The sequence below is a fragment of the Macaca thibetana genome, chromosome 5, assembly GCF_024542745.1.
Source record: "Macaca thibetana thibetana isolate TM-01 chromosome 5, ASM2454274v1, whole genome shotgun sequence".
In the NCBI taxonomy this organism is placed as follows: domain Eukaryota; kingdom Metazoa; phylum Chordata; class Mammalia; order Primates; family Cercopithecidae; genus Macaca; species Macaca thibetana.
In genome coordinates, this window is record NC_065582.1 from 42,682,351 (window position 1) to 42,695,934 (window position 13,584).

Here is a 13,584-nt window from a genome sequence, read left to right on the forward strand (position 1 = left end):
ATAATTGTTAATTTCTAAGGATAAAGGAAGAATTTTGTAATGGAGAAGCTTTGCAGATACCACTTCACTCAAGAAATCAAAGTAAACATCATTAGTAATGGGACTAATAAAAATGACTTGTAATCTGGTAGAATTCAGTGAGAACATGTTGTCACCTCTGAAATATTCTTGCCAAAAAGGCATAGTCTGAATTTAATCAAAAAGAATTACTGAACAAAGCCAAATGGAGGGACATGCTACAAAGTAACTTGTCTGCAATGTTTCCAGTGTCAAAGTCAGGAAAATCAAGGAAAGACTGCAAATCTGTTCTAGGCTGAAGGGACTAGACAACTGAGGGACATGACAACCAAATGCATGATTCTGGATTGGATCTTTTTTTTTTTTTTTTGGTTCCCAAGTTTTATTCAAGAACTCATACAAAATATTCCAGATAAATGAAATTTAATCCTCATCTTCCTCCTCTTCTTCGTCCTGGTTAATCTGGAAGTAACATAATTCACTACTCTCTTTGCTGTTAGCAACTACGCGCAACCAGTCACGTAGATTATTCTTCTTCAAATATTTTTTGATGAGATATTTCAAATACCTTTTGGAGAAAGGCACCTCAGATGTCACGGTGATCTTGCTCTTGCTCCTTTCAATAGTCACCACCCCTCCACCAAGGTTCCCAGCTTTTCCGTTCACTTTGATCCTTTCTTGCAAAAACTGCTCAAAATTGGCAGCATCCATGATTCCATCTTCTACAGGGAAGGTGCAATCAAGAGTGAACTTCAGAACCTGCTTCTTTTTTTTGCCCCCCTTCGCCACAAGTTTTTTCCCCGGAGCCATGGCCACAGCAGAGTTAGAAAGGGCTGGATTGGATCTTTTTGCTCTAAAGTGTATCATTGGTGAAATATACAAAACTTAGATGGCATTTGAGGATTAGTTGGTACTATCACTGTGAGCTATCATGGTTAATATCCTAATTAGATCCCACTTGTCAATTTTGACTTTTGTTGCCATTGCTTTTGGTGTTTTAGTTATGAAGTCTTTACCCATGCCTATGTCCTGAATGGTATTGCCTAGGTTTTCTTCTAGGGTTTTTATTATTTTAGGTTTTACAGTTAAGTCTTTAATCCATCTTGAGTTGATTTTTGTATAAGGTGTAAGGAACGGGTCCAATTTCAGTTTTCTGCATATGGCTAGCCAGTTTTCCCAATAGCATTTGTTAAATAGGGAATCCTGTCACCATTTCTTGTTTTTGTCAGGTGTTGCAGGAAGTCAGGGACTGCGAACAGAGGGGCTGGCTGGAGCCGTGGCAGAAGAACATAAATTATGAAGATTTAATTTTAATATGGACATTTATCAGTTCCCAAATAATGCTTTTATAATTTCTTATGCATGTCTTTACTTTAGTCTCTTAATCTTGTTATCTTCATAAGCTGAGGATGTACATCACCTTAGGACCACTGTGATAATTGTGTTAACTGTACAGATTGATGGTAAAACATGTGTGTTTGAACAATATGAAATCAGTGCACCTTGAAAAAGAACAGAATAACAGCGATTTTTAGGGAACAAGGGAAGACAACCATAAGGTCCGACTGCCTGCAGGGTTGGGCAAAAACAGCCATATTTTTCTTCCTACAGAGAGCCTATAAACAGACGTGCAAGTAGAAGCGATATCGCTAAATTCTTTTCCTAGCAAGGAATATTAATATTAATACGCTGGGAAAGGAATGCATTCCTTGGGGGAGGTCTATAAGCGGCCACTCTGGGAGTGTCTGTCTTATGCGGTTGAGATAAGGAGTGAGATATGCCCTGGCCTCCTGCAGTACCCTCAGGCTTACTAGGGTGGGGAAAAACTCCGTCCTGGTAAATTTGTGGTCAGACCAGTTCTCTGCTCTCAAACCCTGATTTCTGTTAAGATGTTTATCAAGACAATATGTGCACTGCTGAACATAGACCCTTATCAGTAGTTCTGGTTTTTCCCTTTGTCCTGTTCCTTCAGAAGCATGTGATCTTTGTTAGACCCTTATTAGTAGTTCTGCTTTTTGCCCTTTGAAGCTTGTGATCTTTATACCTACTCTCTGTTCTTACACCCCCTCCCCTTTTGAAACCCTTAATAAAAACTTGCTGGTCTGAGACTCAGGGGGCATCACAGTCCTACCAATATGTGATATCACCCCCAGTGGCCCAGTTGTAAAATTCCTCTCTTCATACTGTCTCTCTTTATTTATCAGCTGGCTGACACTTATGGAAAATAGAAATAACCTACGTTGAAATATTGGGGGTGGGTTCCCCCAATAGTCAGGTTTGTCAAAGATCAGATGATTGTAGATGTGTGGAATTATTTCTGAGGCCTCTGTTCTGTTCCATTTGTCTATATATCTGTTTTGGTACCAGTACCATGCTGTTTTGGTTACTGTAGCCTTGTAGTATAGTTTGAAGTCAGGTAGCATGATGCCTGCAGCTTTGTTCTTTTTGCTTAGGATTGTCTTGGTTATACAGGCTCTTTTTTGGTTCCATATGAAATTTAAAGTAGTTTTTTCTAATTCTGTGAAGAAAGTCAGTGGTAGCTTGATGGAAATAGCATTGAATCTATAAATTACTTTAGACAATATGGCCATTTTCACAATATTGATTCTTCCTATCCATGAGCATGGAATGTTTTTCCGTTTGTGTCCTCTCTTATTTCCTTGAGCAGTGGTTTGTAGTTCTCCTTAAAGAGGTCCTTCACATCCCTTGTAAGTTGTATTCCTAGGTATTTTATTCTCTTTGTAGCAATTGTGAATGGGAGTTCACTCATGATTTCGCTGTTTGGTCTATTATTATTATTGTCTGTTTGTCTATTATTTGTCTATTATTGTCAATTATTATTATTATTTTTTGAAATGGAATTTCGCTCTGTTGCCCAGGCTGGAGTGCAGTGGTGCAATCTTTGCTTACTGTAACCTCTGTCTCTGGGGTTCAAGCAATTCTCCTGCCTCAGCCTCCAGAGTAGCTAGTATTACAAGCGTATGCCACCACATCTGGCTAATGTTTATATTTTTAGTAGAGGCGGAGTTTCACCATGTTAGCCAGGCTGGTCTCGAACTCCTGGCCTCAAGTGATCTGCCCACCTTGGCCTGCCATAGTACTGGGATTACAGGTGTGAGCCACTGCACCCAGCCAGCATAATTCTTAAAGCCTTACTATATAGTTTGTGTATGTGACACTCCAAACCTCATGTTGAAATTTGATCCCCAGTGTTGGAGTTAGGACCTGGTGGGAGGTGTTTGGATTGTGGGGGCCAGATCCCTCAGAATGGCTTGATGCTATCCTCACACTAATGAGTGTCTTCTTGCTCTATTCATTCCATGAGAGCTGGTTGTTAAAAAGAGTCTGGCACCTCCCTCCCTGCTTTCTCTCTCTCTCTCTCTCTCTCTCTCTCTCTCTCTCTCTCTCTCTCTCTCCCCCTCCCTCTCTTTCTCCCTATTTCTCCCCATGTGATCTCTGCCTGCTCCTGTTCACTTTCCACCATGAGGGGAAGCAGTCTGAGTTCTTTACCAGAAGCAGATGTTGGTGCTATGCTTCTCGTACAGCCTGGAGAACCACGAGCCAACTAAACCTGATTTCTTTACAAATTACCCAGATTTGTATATTTCTTTACAGAAACAGAAATGAACCAAGACAGAAGCCTAGGACATTCAGAATGGTAAATGAGCATTGGCTTCAACTTAATGTCACCAGTTGCATTCGCCTGTAACAAGAGAGTCAGCCTGTCTTTTGAGACTTTGACTTCTCTTCTCTAGCTATAAAAGTCCTAAATGATGTCTTATTCCAATATAAAGCTGTTTTATCTGCATTGAAAATCTGTTGTTCAGTCTAGCGACCTTTATCTATTATTTTAGTTAGATCTTCTGGATAAGTTGCTGCAGCTTCTACATCAGCACTTGCTGTTTCACCTTGCACGTTTACGTTATAGAGATGGGTTCTTTTCTTAACTTCATGAACCAACCCCTGCTAGCTTCAAATTTTTCTTCTGCAGCTTCCTCACCTCTCTCAGCCTTCTTAGTATTAACTAGACTTAGGTTCCTGCTCTGGATTTAGCTTCGCCTTAACAAAAGATTGTGATTGGTTTGATCTTTTATCCAAACAACTCAAACTTTCTCCATATCAGCAATAAGCCTGTTTTGTTTTTTTCTCATTTTTTTTTTCTCATTCATGTGTTTGCTGGAGTAGTACTTTTAATTTCCTTCAAAAAGTTTTCCTTTGTATTCACAGCTCAGCTAACCATCTGGCTCAAGAAGCTTAGCTTTCAGCCTGTCTTGGCTATTGACATGCCTTCTTCACTAAGCTTAGTCATTTCTAGCTTTTTGTTTAAAGCAAGATATGTGCAACTCTTCCTTTTACTTGAACACTTAGAGGTTGTTGCGTGGTTACTAAATGGCCTAATTTCAGTTATTGTGTCTCAGGGAGGCCTAAGGAGCGGGAGAGCGATGGGGGAATTGCCAGTCAGTGAAGCAATAGAAACACAACATTTATAGATTAAGTTCACTGTCCTACATGGGCATGGCTCCTGATGCTCCCAGATAATTACAATAGTAACACCAAAGACTAGCGATCACAGATCACTATACCAGATGTAATGATAATGAAAATGTTTGAAATACTAAGATGTGACAAAGACACAGAGTGAGCACATGACATTAGAAATGTGGGTCTCATAGAGTTGGCAGATGCAGGGTTACCACAAACCTTCAATTTGTAAAAATTGCAGTATTGTGAAGTACAATAAGGCAAAGTGCAATAAACAAGGTATGCCTGTATTTAATCAATATTTTCAGAAGTGACTTGCGGCCTTCCCAGGCTCATATTTCTCCCTTCTCACCTAACAGTCCCTCTTTGGTCTGACACTTCTGCTGCAACCAACTTCAACTTGTGTAGGGCTTGCTATAGTCTGTGTTTTCCTGAATCTATTTTCAAGATCTATGACTTAGTTATCTTTATGTACCTGGTACCAGATGCAATGCCTGGCACAAAGTATTGCCCAATAAATACATATTAAATAAATAAGTGAAGATAGAGGTGCCCTCTTTGATCCAGGTCTATAATTTTTCTTTTCATGTTATTCTTCAAAAAGGATTGCAGTCTTTTTCCTTATCCTATGCTTCCTCTTGTGAGAGTTTAGGAGTAGGAAGTTGCTTATCCTTATTATCATCTAGTATCTTTACATACAGTATGATCAATGGCAGGACACTAATTTTATCAGATCAGGTTCTACTTTGGCTGCCTCTGTGGAGGCATGAATCTCAGAGAAGTTGTGCCTTCTATAAGCTCTATTACATATGAAACTGGAGGCAGCCTATTTCCTCACTTTTTATTCTATCAATACATTTGTCATTATCTTCATTCTCTCAGAAGTGACCTTACATGATCTTTCTCTTTTATCTTATAAAACATATTTCAGTGTGTTCCCTCACCCAGTTTTCCTCCCATCCCATTGATCATGAGAGCAAAATTGCATTAGACTGAAACAAGCCTGGCTCCCAGGGCTGCTGACCAAAGGCAGTTCACAGCCCTGGGGACATCTTCTCCCCAGTGTTCAAACCTCACATTCCATTCTGGTCATGCTTTCCGTTGTTAATCCTGGCTTTAGATGAAGCCCAGCTTAGAAGCCAAGGATGTATTAAGTAGTTTCCAGTGACCAATTTTGCCTCTGATCTTTGATCGCAGATGTAATTTTCAACCTATGCATATGAGTCATGTAAGTTGGCTATTCGATGAGAAGTAAGGGCACTATGTTACTTTACTTAATCAAGTATTCATAAACTCCTTATAAAGTTGTGACAATCTAGCAAAAATCCCCCAGTCATTTACCTTAGCACACTAAGCAAAAATACATACTCTTTGTTTAGGGAAATTTCTTCTTAGGAGATTGTCTTGGAAAGGTTATGCTGAAAATGACAAAGACACAAATATCCCCACAAAAGAAGACAAACATAGCTTCTTATGTGCCTGTAAATACGGTATGTTCTCTGGTTCAGTTGGCAAATGTGCATGGCACACCCCTAAAACATCTATCAAGATGTCCAGTCCCTGACAGACCCTTACCCAAAAGTACCTAATAACTGTTTGTGTTATGCCTTTCAACAGCTAAGCCACAGGAGCTGCAGTAAGCACCCAATTTTTTATTCTGGTCTTGCTCATGTATTCATTCAATACATATTTATCTTGTTCTTCTGGTGCCCCAAGCACTATTATAGGTGCTGGAGATATGTCAGTAAACTAGGTATGATTCTTGCTCATGACCAGTGGAGGCAGTTAGAAGACAGGTGATTAATAGAAAAAATATTAGATAGAGAAAGGCAGGTGGAATATTTAAAAAGTGGATTATGTAGAGAATAACAGAGGCGAGACTGGGAAAGGCTCTCCTAGGGAGACAACACTAGCTGAGAACTGAGGACAGAGGGGAGCCAGCCAGCCAAAGATGACAGAAGGGCATGCCCCACAGTGGTTCAGTCAGACATAAGCTTCGTGTGTTTGCAGCAAAGAAAGAAGGCCCCCAAGTGGTGAGACTTCGGTGCTTTAAGATGAGACTGAATAAAACAAGGTAAGATGCTTGTGTTTTTATCTTAAGGCACTGGTGACCTCATGGCCTGGCTGCTCTGGGAAAATGGAGGCAGAGTGGATGAATGGAGGCCAGTTAGGATATTATTATGGGAGTCCAAGCAAGAGAGGATAGTGACTGGGATCAGGATGGCCACAGTGGGGATGGAGAGAACTAGGCAAATGTGGGAACTCTTTTGTCAGAGAAGTTGACAGCAGTTACTCTTAGCTGTGATGTGGGCTAAGGAAACAAGAGGACCCAGGATAATTCCCAAACATTTTAAAATTTCCTTTCTCTTCATTAAGCTCGTTGACTGTGCACTTGAAAACCTCGGAAGCATCCTAAGAGTAAACCAGCTTTTGGTGTTCCAGGAAATAGTCACAGGGAGCTTTCAAAACTAGGAACCAAGGAACCAGTACTTCCCTCCAGTCTGGAGAGGTTTTGATTTATTTTTACTCATCAACATTCATTTTAGTGAAGCTGTTTGGTTAACATAGAAATTTTTACAAATAATTGATAAGAGCTTTATTTTAAAACTTATATTTTATGGAAAGTGTGTAGCATTTCATCTTGAAATGACAACAATGACTCTCTGTCCTCAGCGTTTTGATTAAGGAGAGATGTGTGAATAACATTTGTTTGGGGGTTTTAACACGACTATGGTCACAGTGTGATGACTGAAAATGTTCTATCCAGCACATTATTAGTTATTCCATTTCTTGATAACGCAGACATTTACCAACAAGGCAGAGGCAGGGAGTGTGGTGGGGGTGGGGGAGGCCGAACTCTGTGAAACACTTAACCTTTTAACATAGTTCAACAAAGTTTAGATTTCTGGCAAAACGCCTAGACTTTGTAAGGCTGTTCATGGTTGCAAAACCCGACAAGACCCTAGTGCTTAAATTATTCTGGCTCAAAAATTGAGACAATGTGAAGAGAGCAAAGGGAAAAAACAAACACACCCCGATAGCTACAGTTGGGCTCATGGCACAGAGTAAGTAATTTGGAAAAGGATGCTGGGAGTGGTTGATTACAACCTACAGTTCCTTGGAGGTCTGTCAGAGAACAAACTGGAGGGAAGTTTGTTCTCTGCCAAGAGAACAAACTCTACCCAAAGGGAAAGCAAGTTCAGCAAGAAAGGTGAAGAAGGACCTTAAGAATACATGACAAACCAAATATATCATAGATTCAAGAGAATCACTGGTTTCCCAGAACCTCAGAAATTGTCCTCACAGAGAACAGCAGCAAAGATTCATCAAGGAATACAAGTCTGAAGCACTTTGCCTAAGAAGAGTTGTCTCATCCAGAAATGCAGATGTAGGTTATAATTGCTGACAGTGTCAATGACAGCATCTGCTAGCCAAAGAAAATGGGGAATTTGTAACTAGCCAGAAGTAATCACATATTTCATTATACCTGCCTTTGTCTGGTATGTGTCAACATTTCCGTTGGTTTGAATTCCTAGGAGTTTATCTAAAATTTGTCAGAACATATGGATCATTTGTAAATAAGAAAGCATAAAATGATAATTATTAAAATAATTATGGATGGATGTAGTACAGTGGTTCCCACACATGGTCCTCAGAACCCTAATTCTGAGGGACACACTGTAGATGACAAAGGGATTAATTTTAATATTAGTTCCTTGGTCAATAAAATTGGGAAGCTTCTGAATGTTGCTTAGATTTCTCTGCAATAGTATTTCTCCTTTTCAAAGTCTGTAACAGTTTTATGTGCATTGTGAAGCTCTAGAAGGGGATCAGAGTATCCTTTTTTTTTCCCCAAATATATTGATCACAAAATTATCTCTACACCATGTCTTCATCCCACTATTTTGGTGGATTATATCATCAAACACGTATTCCGAGGACACTTGCACTGGTAAACACTGGTGTAATGCAATGTGCATCATAGGCGTGTCTGCAAATTGATGTGTTTTCACATAGGGGCTCAAGAACAGTGGGGAACGAATCAGACAAACAGAAAAACAAATGGAGGAACTGAGTAATTCAGTCAAATTCAGCAATTTTACAATGTTAGATCCAAGATTTCTGCATTCCTTTCAGCTGTTCCTTCCTAATTGCAATATGGCTTCTGTAACTCTGACCCCTACATCTGCATCCGATGTAGGAAAAAGGTAGGAGAAAGGGAAAGGGTGTGGAAAGGCTGTTTTTGTAATCAAGAAAATGAAAAAGTTTCCAGGATGTCTACAACAGATTTGAGAAGGTACATAATTCCATGGGACTATGTCACACAGCAAAGAGCTGGAAAGAGATTACATTAGAATTTTATTTTACTCCATGGGGCATTTTCTTGGTGACTTAGGGGTAGTAACAGAATTGAGGTAAGAAGATGAGTTTGGGATAATTTGTGTGTATTTCAAGCTGTAGAAATATGAGGTGGAATATGTTATTTTAGACACATTCATTTGGGAAAGTCTTGTGAAGTAACTGGGTTCTTCTTTTAAAAAGTGGTAAAATATCCTATCTCCTTTTTTTGTCTTTGGGGAAGTATACTCTCTTAAAATAAACACACACACACACCACACACACACACACACACACTCCTTTAAAGCTCGGTCAGGAGCAGACATGCCCCCATCCCTGGAAATGCTGTCTAGTGGCTTGTCAACCACCAGATCCAGGTCAGTACTTGCCAGAGGACAAAATGTTTTGAGGCTTTTCCTTGGGTTACTAGTAGACTTTGTTGCTTTTGCTAGGTTGGATCTTTCAGGACCTAATCCAGGCCATGGCTTAAAGCATGAAAGTGTTTCAGAGACATCTGAGATAATTACCACATGTTTTTAAGCTCTCTGTGCTCTTAATGAGGATAAACGTACACTAGGAAACAAATTGTTTCAGTTTGCTTATGAAATTTTCTTTGGTAGCAAGACACAGACGTGTTGGTACAACACCGTTCTCTATGAAATGGAATTTATGAAGAGGAAGTCCCATGATGAAACCTCCAGAAGGGGCTTAGCAGCTTTTAGTCTATGAACTACCAAAAAAAAGAACATTTGCTATAAAATGATTTCTTCTAAAAATGTCAATCATATGGGGCTCTAATTCCGTTATAACAAAATTCCACTGATTTTATACCACTTTTAGCAAAAACACTTAAAACATGTTGATTTTTATATTTTTCATTTTAAAAATAATTAAGCCTCATTATTAACTCTTCAAAAAAATGGAAACACTACTCTGAAACCAATCATCCTAAACATTCTTTTGAAATATTTTCTAGATTTTTAAATATGAGTTTTCTTTAAACATATGATTAAACTTGTAGCATTATACCGACATTTGACTTTCTTCACTCTCTGTTACATGGTAAGCACTGTTGCCTTGATACTATGTAGTCTCATACCACCATATGAACAACTGGGTTGTTTTCATTTTTTCTCAAAGTGCCATATTATTGAGCCCATATTGTCATCCCTCATATGGTAATACTAGTGCTTTTGCCCACAGATGCAAACATTATTCATTTAATCCTTCAACTGATTTATTGATTACCTATTTACATATGTGCAAGAAACCACGAAGGATACACACACACACAAAAGCAGAAGTGGGCCCTAACTTCAGAGTATGAGGGTAAAAGTTATCCATATGTATGTCCATATGGACTTGACAAAACTAGCCATTTGTAGAAGGTAAGTATAAAAGACAATTGGAACACCAGGGGCATGTACACAGAGGAAAGGTCACTTGGGGACACAGCAAGAAGGCACCATCTGCAAGCAAGAAGAGAGGTCTCAGGGGATACCAAACCTACAGATACCTTGCTCTTGGATTTCTAACCTCTATAACAGTGAGAAAAGAATTCCTGTTGTTTAAACCAAAAATAGAAATAAAAAAGATGACAGGTGCTACAGGAGTTGAGAAGAAAGGGGCTGAGGAAAGAAGAGATTGGAAATGGACTCACCATTCCATTTGACTTGGATGTGACCTGGATTTAGAGAGGTGAGGATGAGGGGGCTGAGGGACATTTCAGGCAAAGCAGAATGGGTGGGAAATCCCTGGGTATGTTTAAGGAGTAGTCAGATTTATGCCTGGTTTGCATAGTGGAGTTTATTTTAATTGCAATTTCCTGCATTTCCAGAAGAAAATGGTCTAGAACCTTCAAATGCTGAGAATTTCCCAGTTCTCTTCTTCACTTGTATGTGCAAAATCAGGGAGTACGTGTTTGACAGTGAATAGATATAAGGTCTCCTTTTTTCTAGTGCAAGCTACTTTCCCAGACTCATACTCTTTGCCTGTCATCTCTTACAAAATCTGAAAAAAGAAAGCTTCATTTGGAAGAAAAGAAATCAAAGCCATTTATACCTTTTCATACTCAGCCTTGCCAGAATTTTCATGTTGACTCATATTTTGGGTAAAACTGGAGTTATTCTTTTTTTTTTTTTTTTTTTTTTTTTTTTTTTTTTGAGACGGAGTCTCGCTCTGTAGCCCAGGCTGGAGTGCAGTGGCCGGATCTCAGCTCACTGCAAGCTCCGCCTCCCGGGTTCACGCCATTCTCCGGCCTCAGCCTCCCGAGTAGCTGGGACTACAGGCGCCTGCCACCTCGCCCGGCTAGTTTTTTGTATTTCTTAGTAGAGACGGGGTTTCACCGTGTTGGCCAGGATGGTCTCGATCTCCTGACCTCGTGATCCGCCCGTCTCGGCCTCCCAAAGTGCTGGGATTACAGGCTTGAGCCCCCGCGCCCGGCCTGGAGTTATTCTTTAATCGAAAAATGCCTCTGCATTTTGCTTTGTGAGAACAGTATTGAAAAGTACACGCCAGTTGAAGAAATTTTGTAATTACAAGGTGTCAGAGGCCTCACTACAGATCACTTAGATCATCTAGCCAGTGGTTTTCAAACACTGCATTTTTTAAGGTGTATTTTTCCTATTCAATGGAAGCTTCACTGTTAAGACCAAATGCAAGTGACATAAAACCAAGTTCCTCTCCTTAAGCAAATTATCTGAGTCCCTAAAGTTTCGCAGAGCACAGATGAAAAACCACCTTTTTAATCTTATCTGCTCATTTTACAGAGAGTAACATTGAGTCCTAGAAAATCAAGTACCCTTAGAGGATGTCATAAGTCCATTATGAGGGCAGGTATGTTCAGGATTCAGCATCTTGGCTGACTCCAAGCTTTTAAATCAGAGATGAATGAAGTGAGTTAAGCCATAGTAAGTCTCTATTTCTTCATTCTCCCTTCTCCCTTCTCCTAGGGGAAAAAAAAGTCATGTTTCTGAGGCCTGGGAAGCAGAGGACAACACAAAGGGTATTTGCCAGTATTTAGCTGCGTCCTCTACTTCCAGGTCTTCTGGGTCCTGGGTCTGGGCTTCCCCTCACACAGCCCCAAGAGAGCTGGGAGGTTCATAGCAACACGTCCGCTGTAGTGAGGCTGCCTTTCAAGGAGCACCAAGCAGCATCAGAATGGGAATGAGAGCAGGAATTCTCATTCTTAAACAAATACTTTGTGCCTTAAAAACAATCAATTTTTACTTTCTGAAAAACTGCTGGGTCTCAGTTCCAAGCTTGAAATCCTTCTAGTGAATTGGTTTTATTACATGTAGACAGAAAAAACATATCTAAAATGAACTACAAATGACTCTTCTGATGGAGTATTTCTACTGGCACCTATTATGCCCTCATGCTTCATGGGCAAAGCTGTTACCATGATATGATTACCTTTCAAGTCATGCTGATAGTTTTTGGATTAAACGTGCCCATGGGACAAATGGTGATGTTTAGAACATGGGTGACCCATGCATGTTAGGTGTATCTTACATAGGCCACAAATTGGTGAATGAGGAACCAAATGTGTTACGTAGATTTGCTTTGTGAGGCATGCCTAGCATTTTAAAATTTTTGAGTGCATTTTTAAGGGATTTCACCTACAAATTCAGATTTCCTATTTATCTTCAGAAATCAGAAGACTGGGCAATAGTGCCTCCAAAGTCTTAAGGATGACTGACATGATAATGTTTGATCTGAGCTGTGTGGTATCTGCTTCCTTTAGATGAGACATGCGTTCCTCAGTTTTCTCTAGTTCCCTATTGTGAAGCCACCACGGGGGCTTGGTGCTTTTTTATAGTATTCAGTATTCCTTTGAAGCCATGCTTCTGTTAAAAGTGATATAAAAATTTGGTGTAGAGGGTACATGTTTCTTACATAGAGTTGGGCTGACACACCTGATTTAATTGTTCCTGTGCGCATTTGAGTTTACTACTCCTGTACAATGTGTGGATGGGTAACACTGTGTGGCACGAATTCTGTCATAAACATTTCTCTCATATTTTAGCATCTCTAAAATTGGGAGGCATCTTAGATTTGCTGTCACGGGGCAGCAGCCATGGGGAGTTAAGTGGGTACTGCCTGCAAACTTGGTCATAACTGTTTATGTTGTTATATCAATTGATTTTATGTCTAGTGTTGGAAAGGTTCAACACCAACAAAGGCATTGGTTTTAAGTTACTATTTAAAACATCTTCAATAAGATTATGCCGTTACTCAGTATTGACACAAAAAGTGACTTTAATATGCAGAAAGACAGGGAAACAGCAACTTGCCATGACTTTGATATTAGTGAAGCAAAAGTTCCTTGTAGGAGTAATGACTGCATTTCCTTCTTTTCTTGGAAAGAGGATCCAAGTGCTTTAGGAGACCTAAGAAGGGGAAATCTTACAGGTCTATGAGGCTTTGTTACATTTTGTTACTGAGATAAGTACAAAGAATTCTTATTACAGGCCAAGCAGTGCAACCAAAGGCAAGAGAAAATGCCAAATAGTTTGTAGTATATAAAAAGAAATTTCCGGACAAAGGCCATGTGGCCCACCCAGGCTTCACAGAGGACTATCATTAAGGTTTTGCATCTGGGATTGATTGGAAATGTATCCTCTTTTCTGTAAAGAGAACCTGAGCCAGACAGTATTTAAAGCAGTTGGAACACGTTTTATTTAGGAGCGATTACAATATGGGAAAAGAATCCTCAGTATAGGACTGAGCTCAATTCTGAATACA

At 39.7% G+C, this 13,584-nt stretch overlaps 1 protein-coding gene across 1 annotated transcript; it reads right to left on the minus strand.

Moving 5' to 3' along the window:
• Positions 1–379: 379 nt before the first annotated feature.
• Positions 380–846, minus strand: LOC126954354 (60S ribosomal protein L22-like). Its single transcript, XM_050789928.1, has one exon. The coding sequence runs from the start codon at positions 826–828 to the stop codon at positions 442–444; it is 387 nt and encodes a 128-aa protein (XP_050645885.1). The 5' UTR covers positions 829–846; the 3' UTR covers positions 380–441.
• Positions 847–13,584: the final 12,738 nt, after the last annotated feature.

Bases quoted from the DNA above. Each gene is read 5' to 3' on its own strand.
- LOC126954354 (XM_050789928.1), bottom strand. From the start codon at position 828: ATGGCTCCGGGGAAAAAACTTGTGGCGAAGGGGGGCAAAAAAAAGAAG.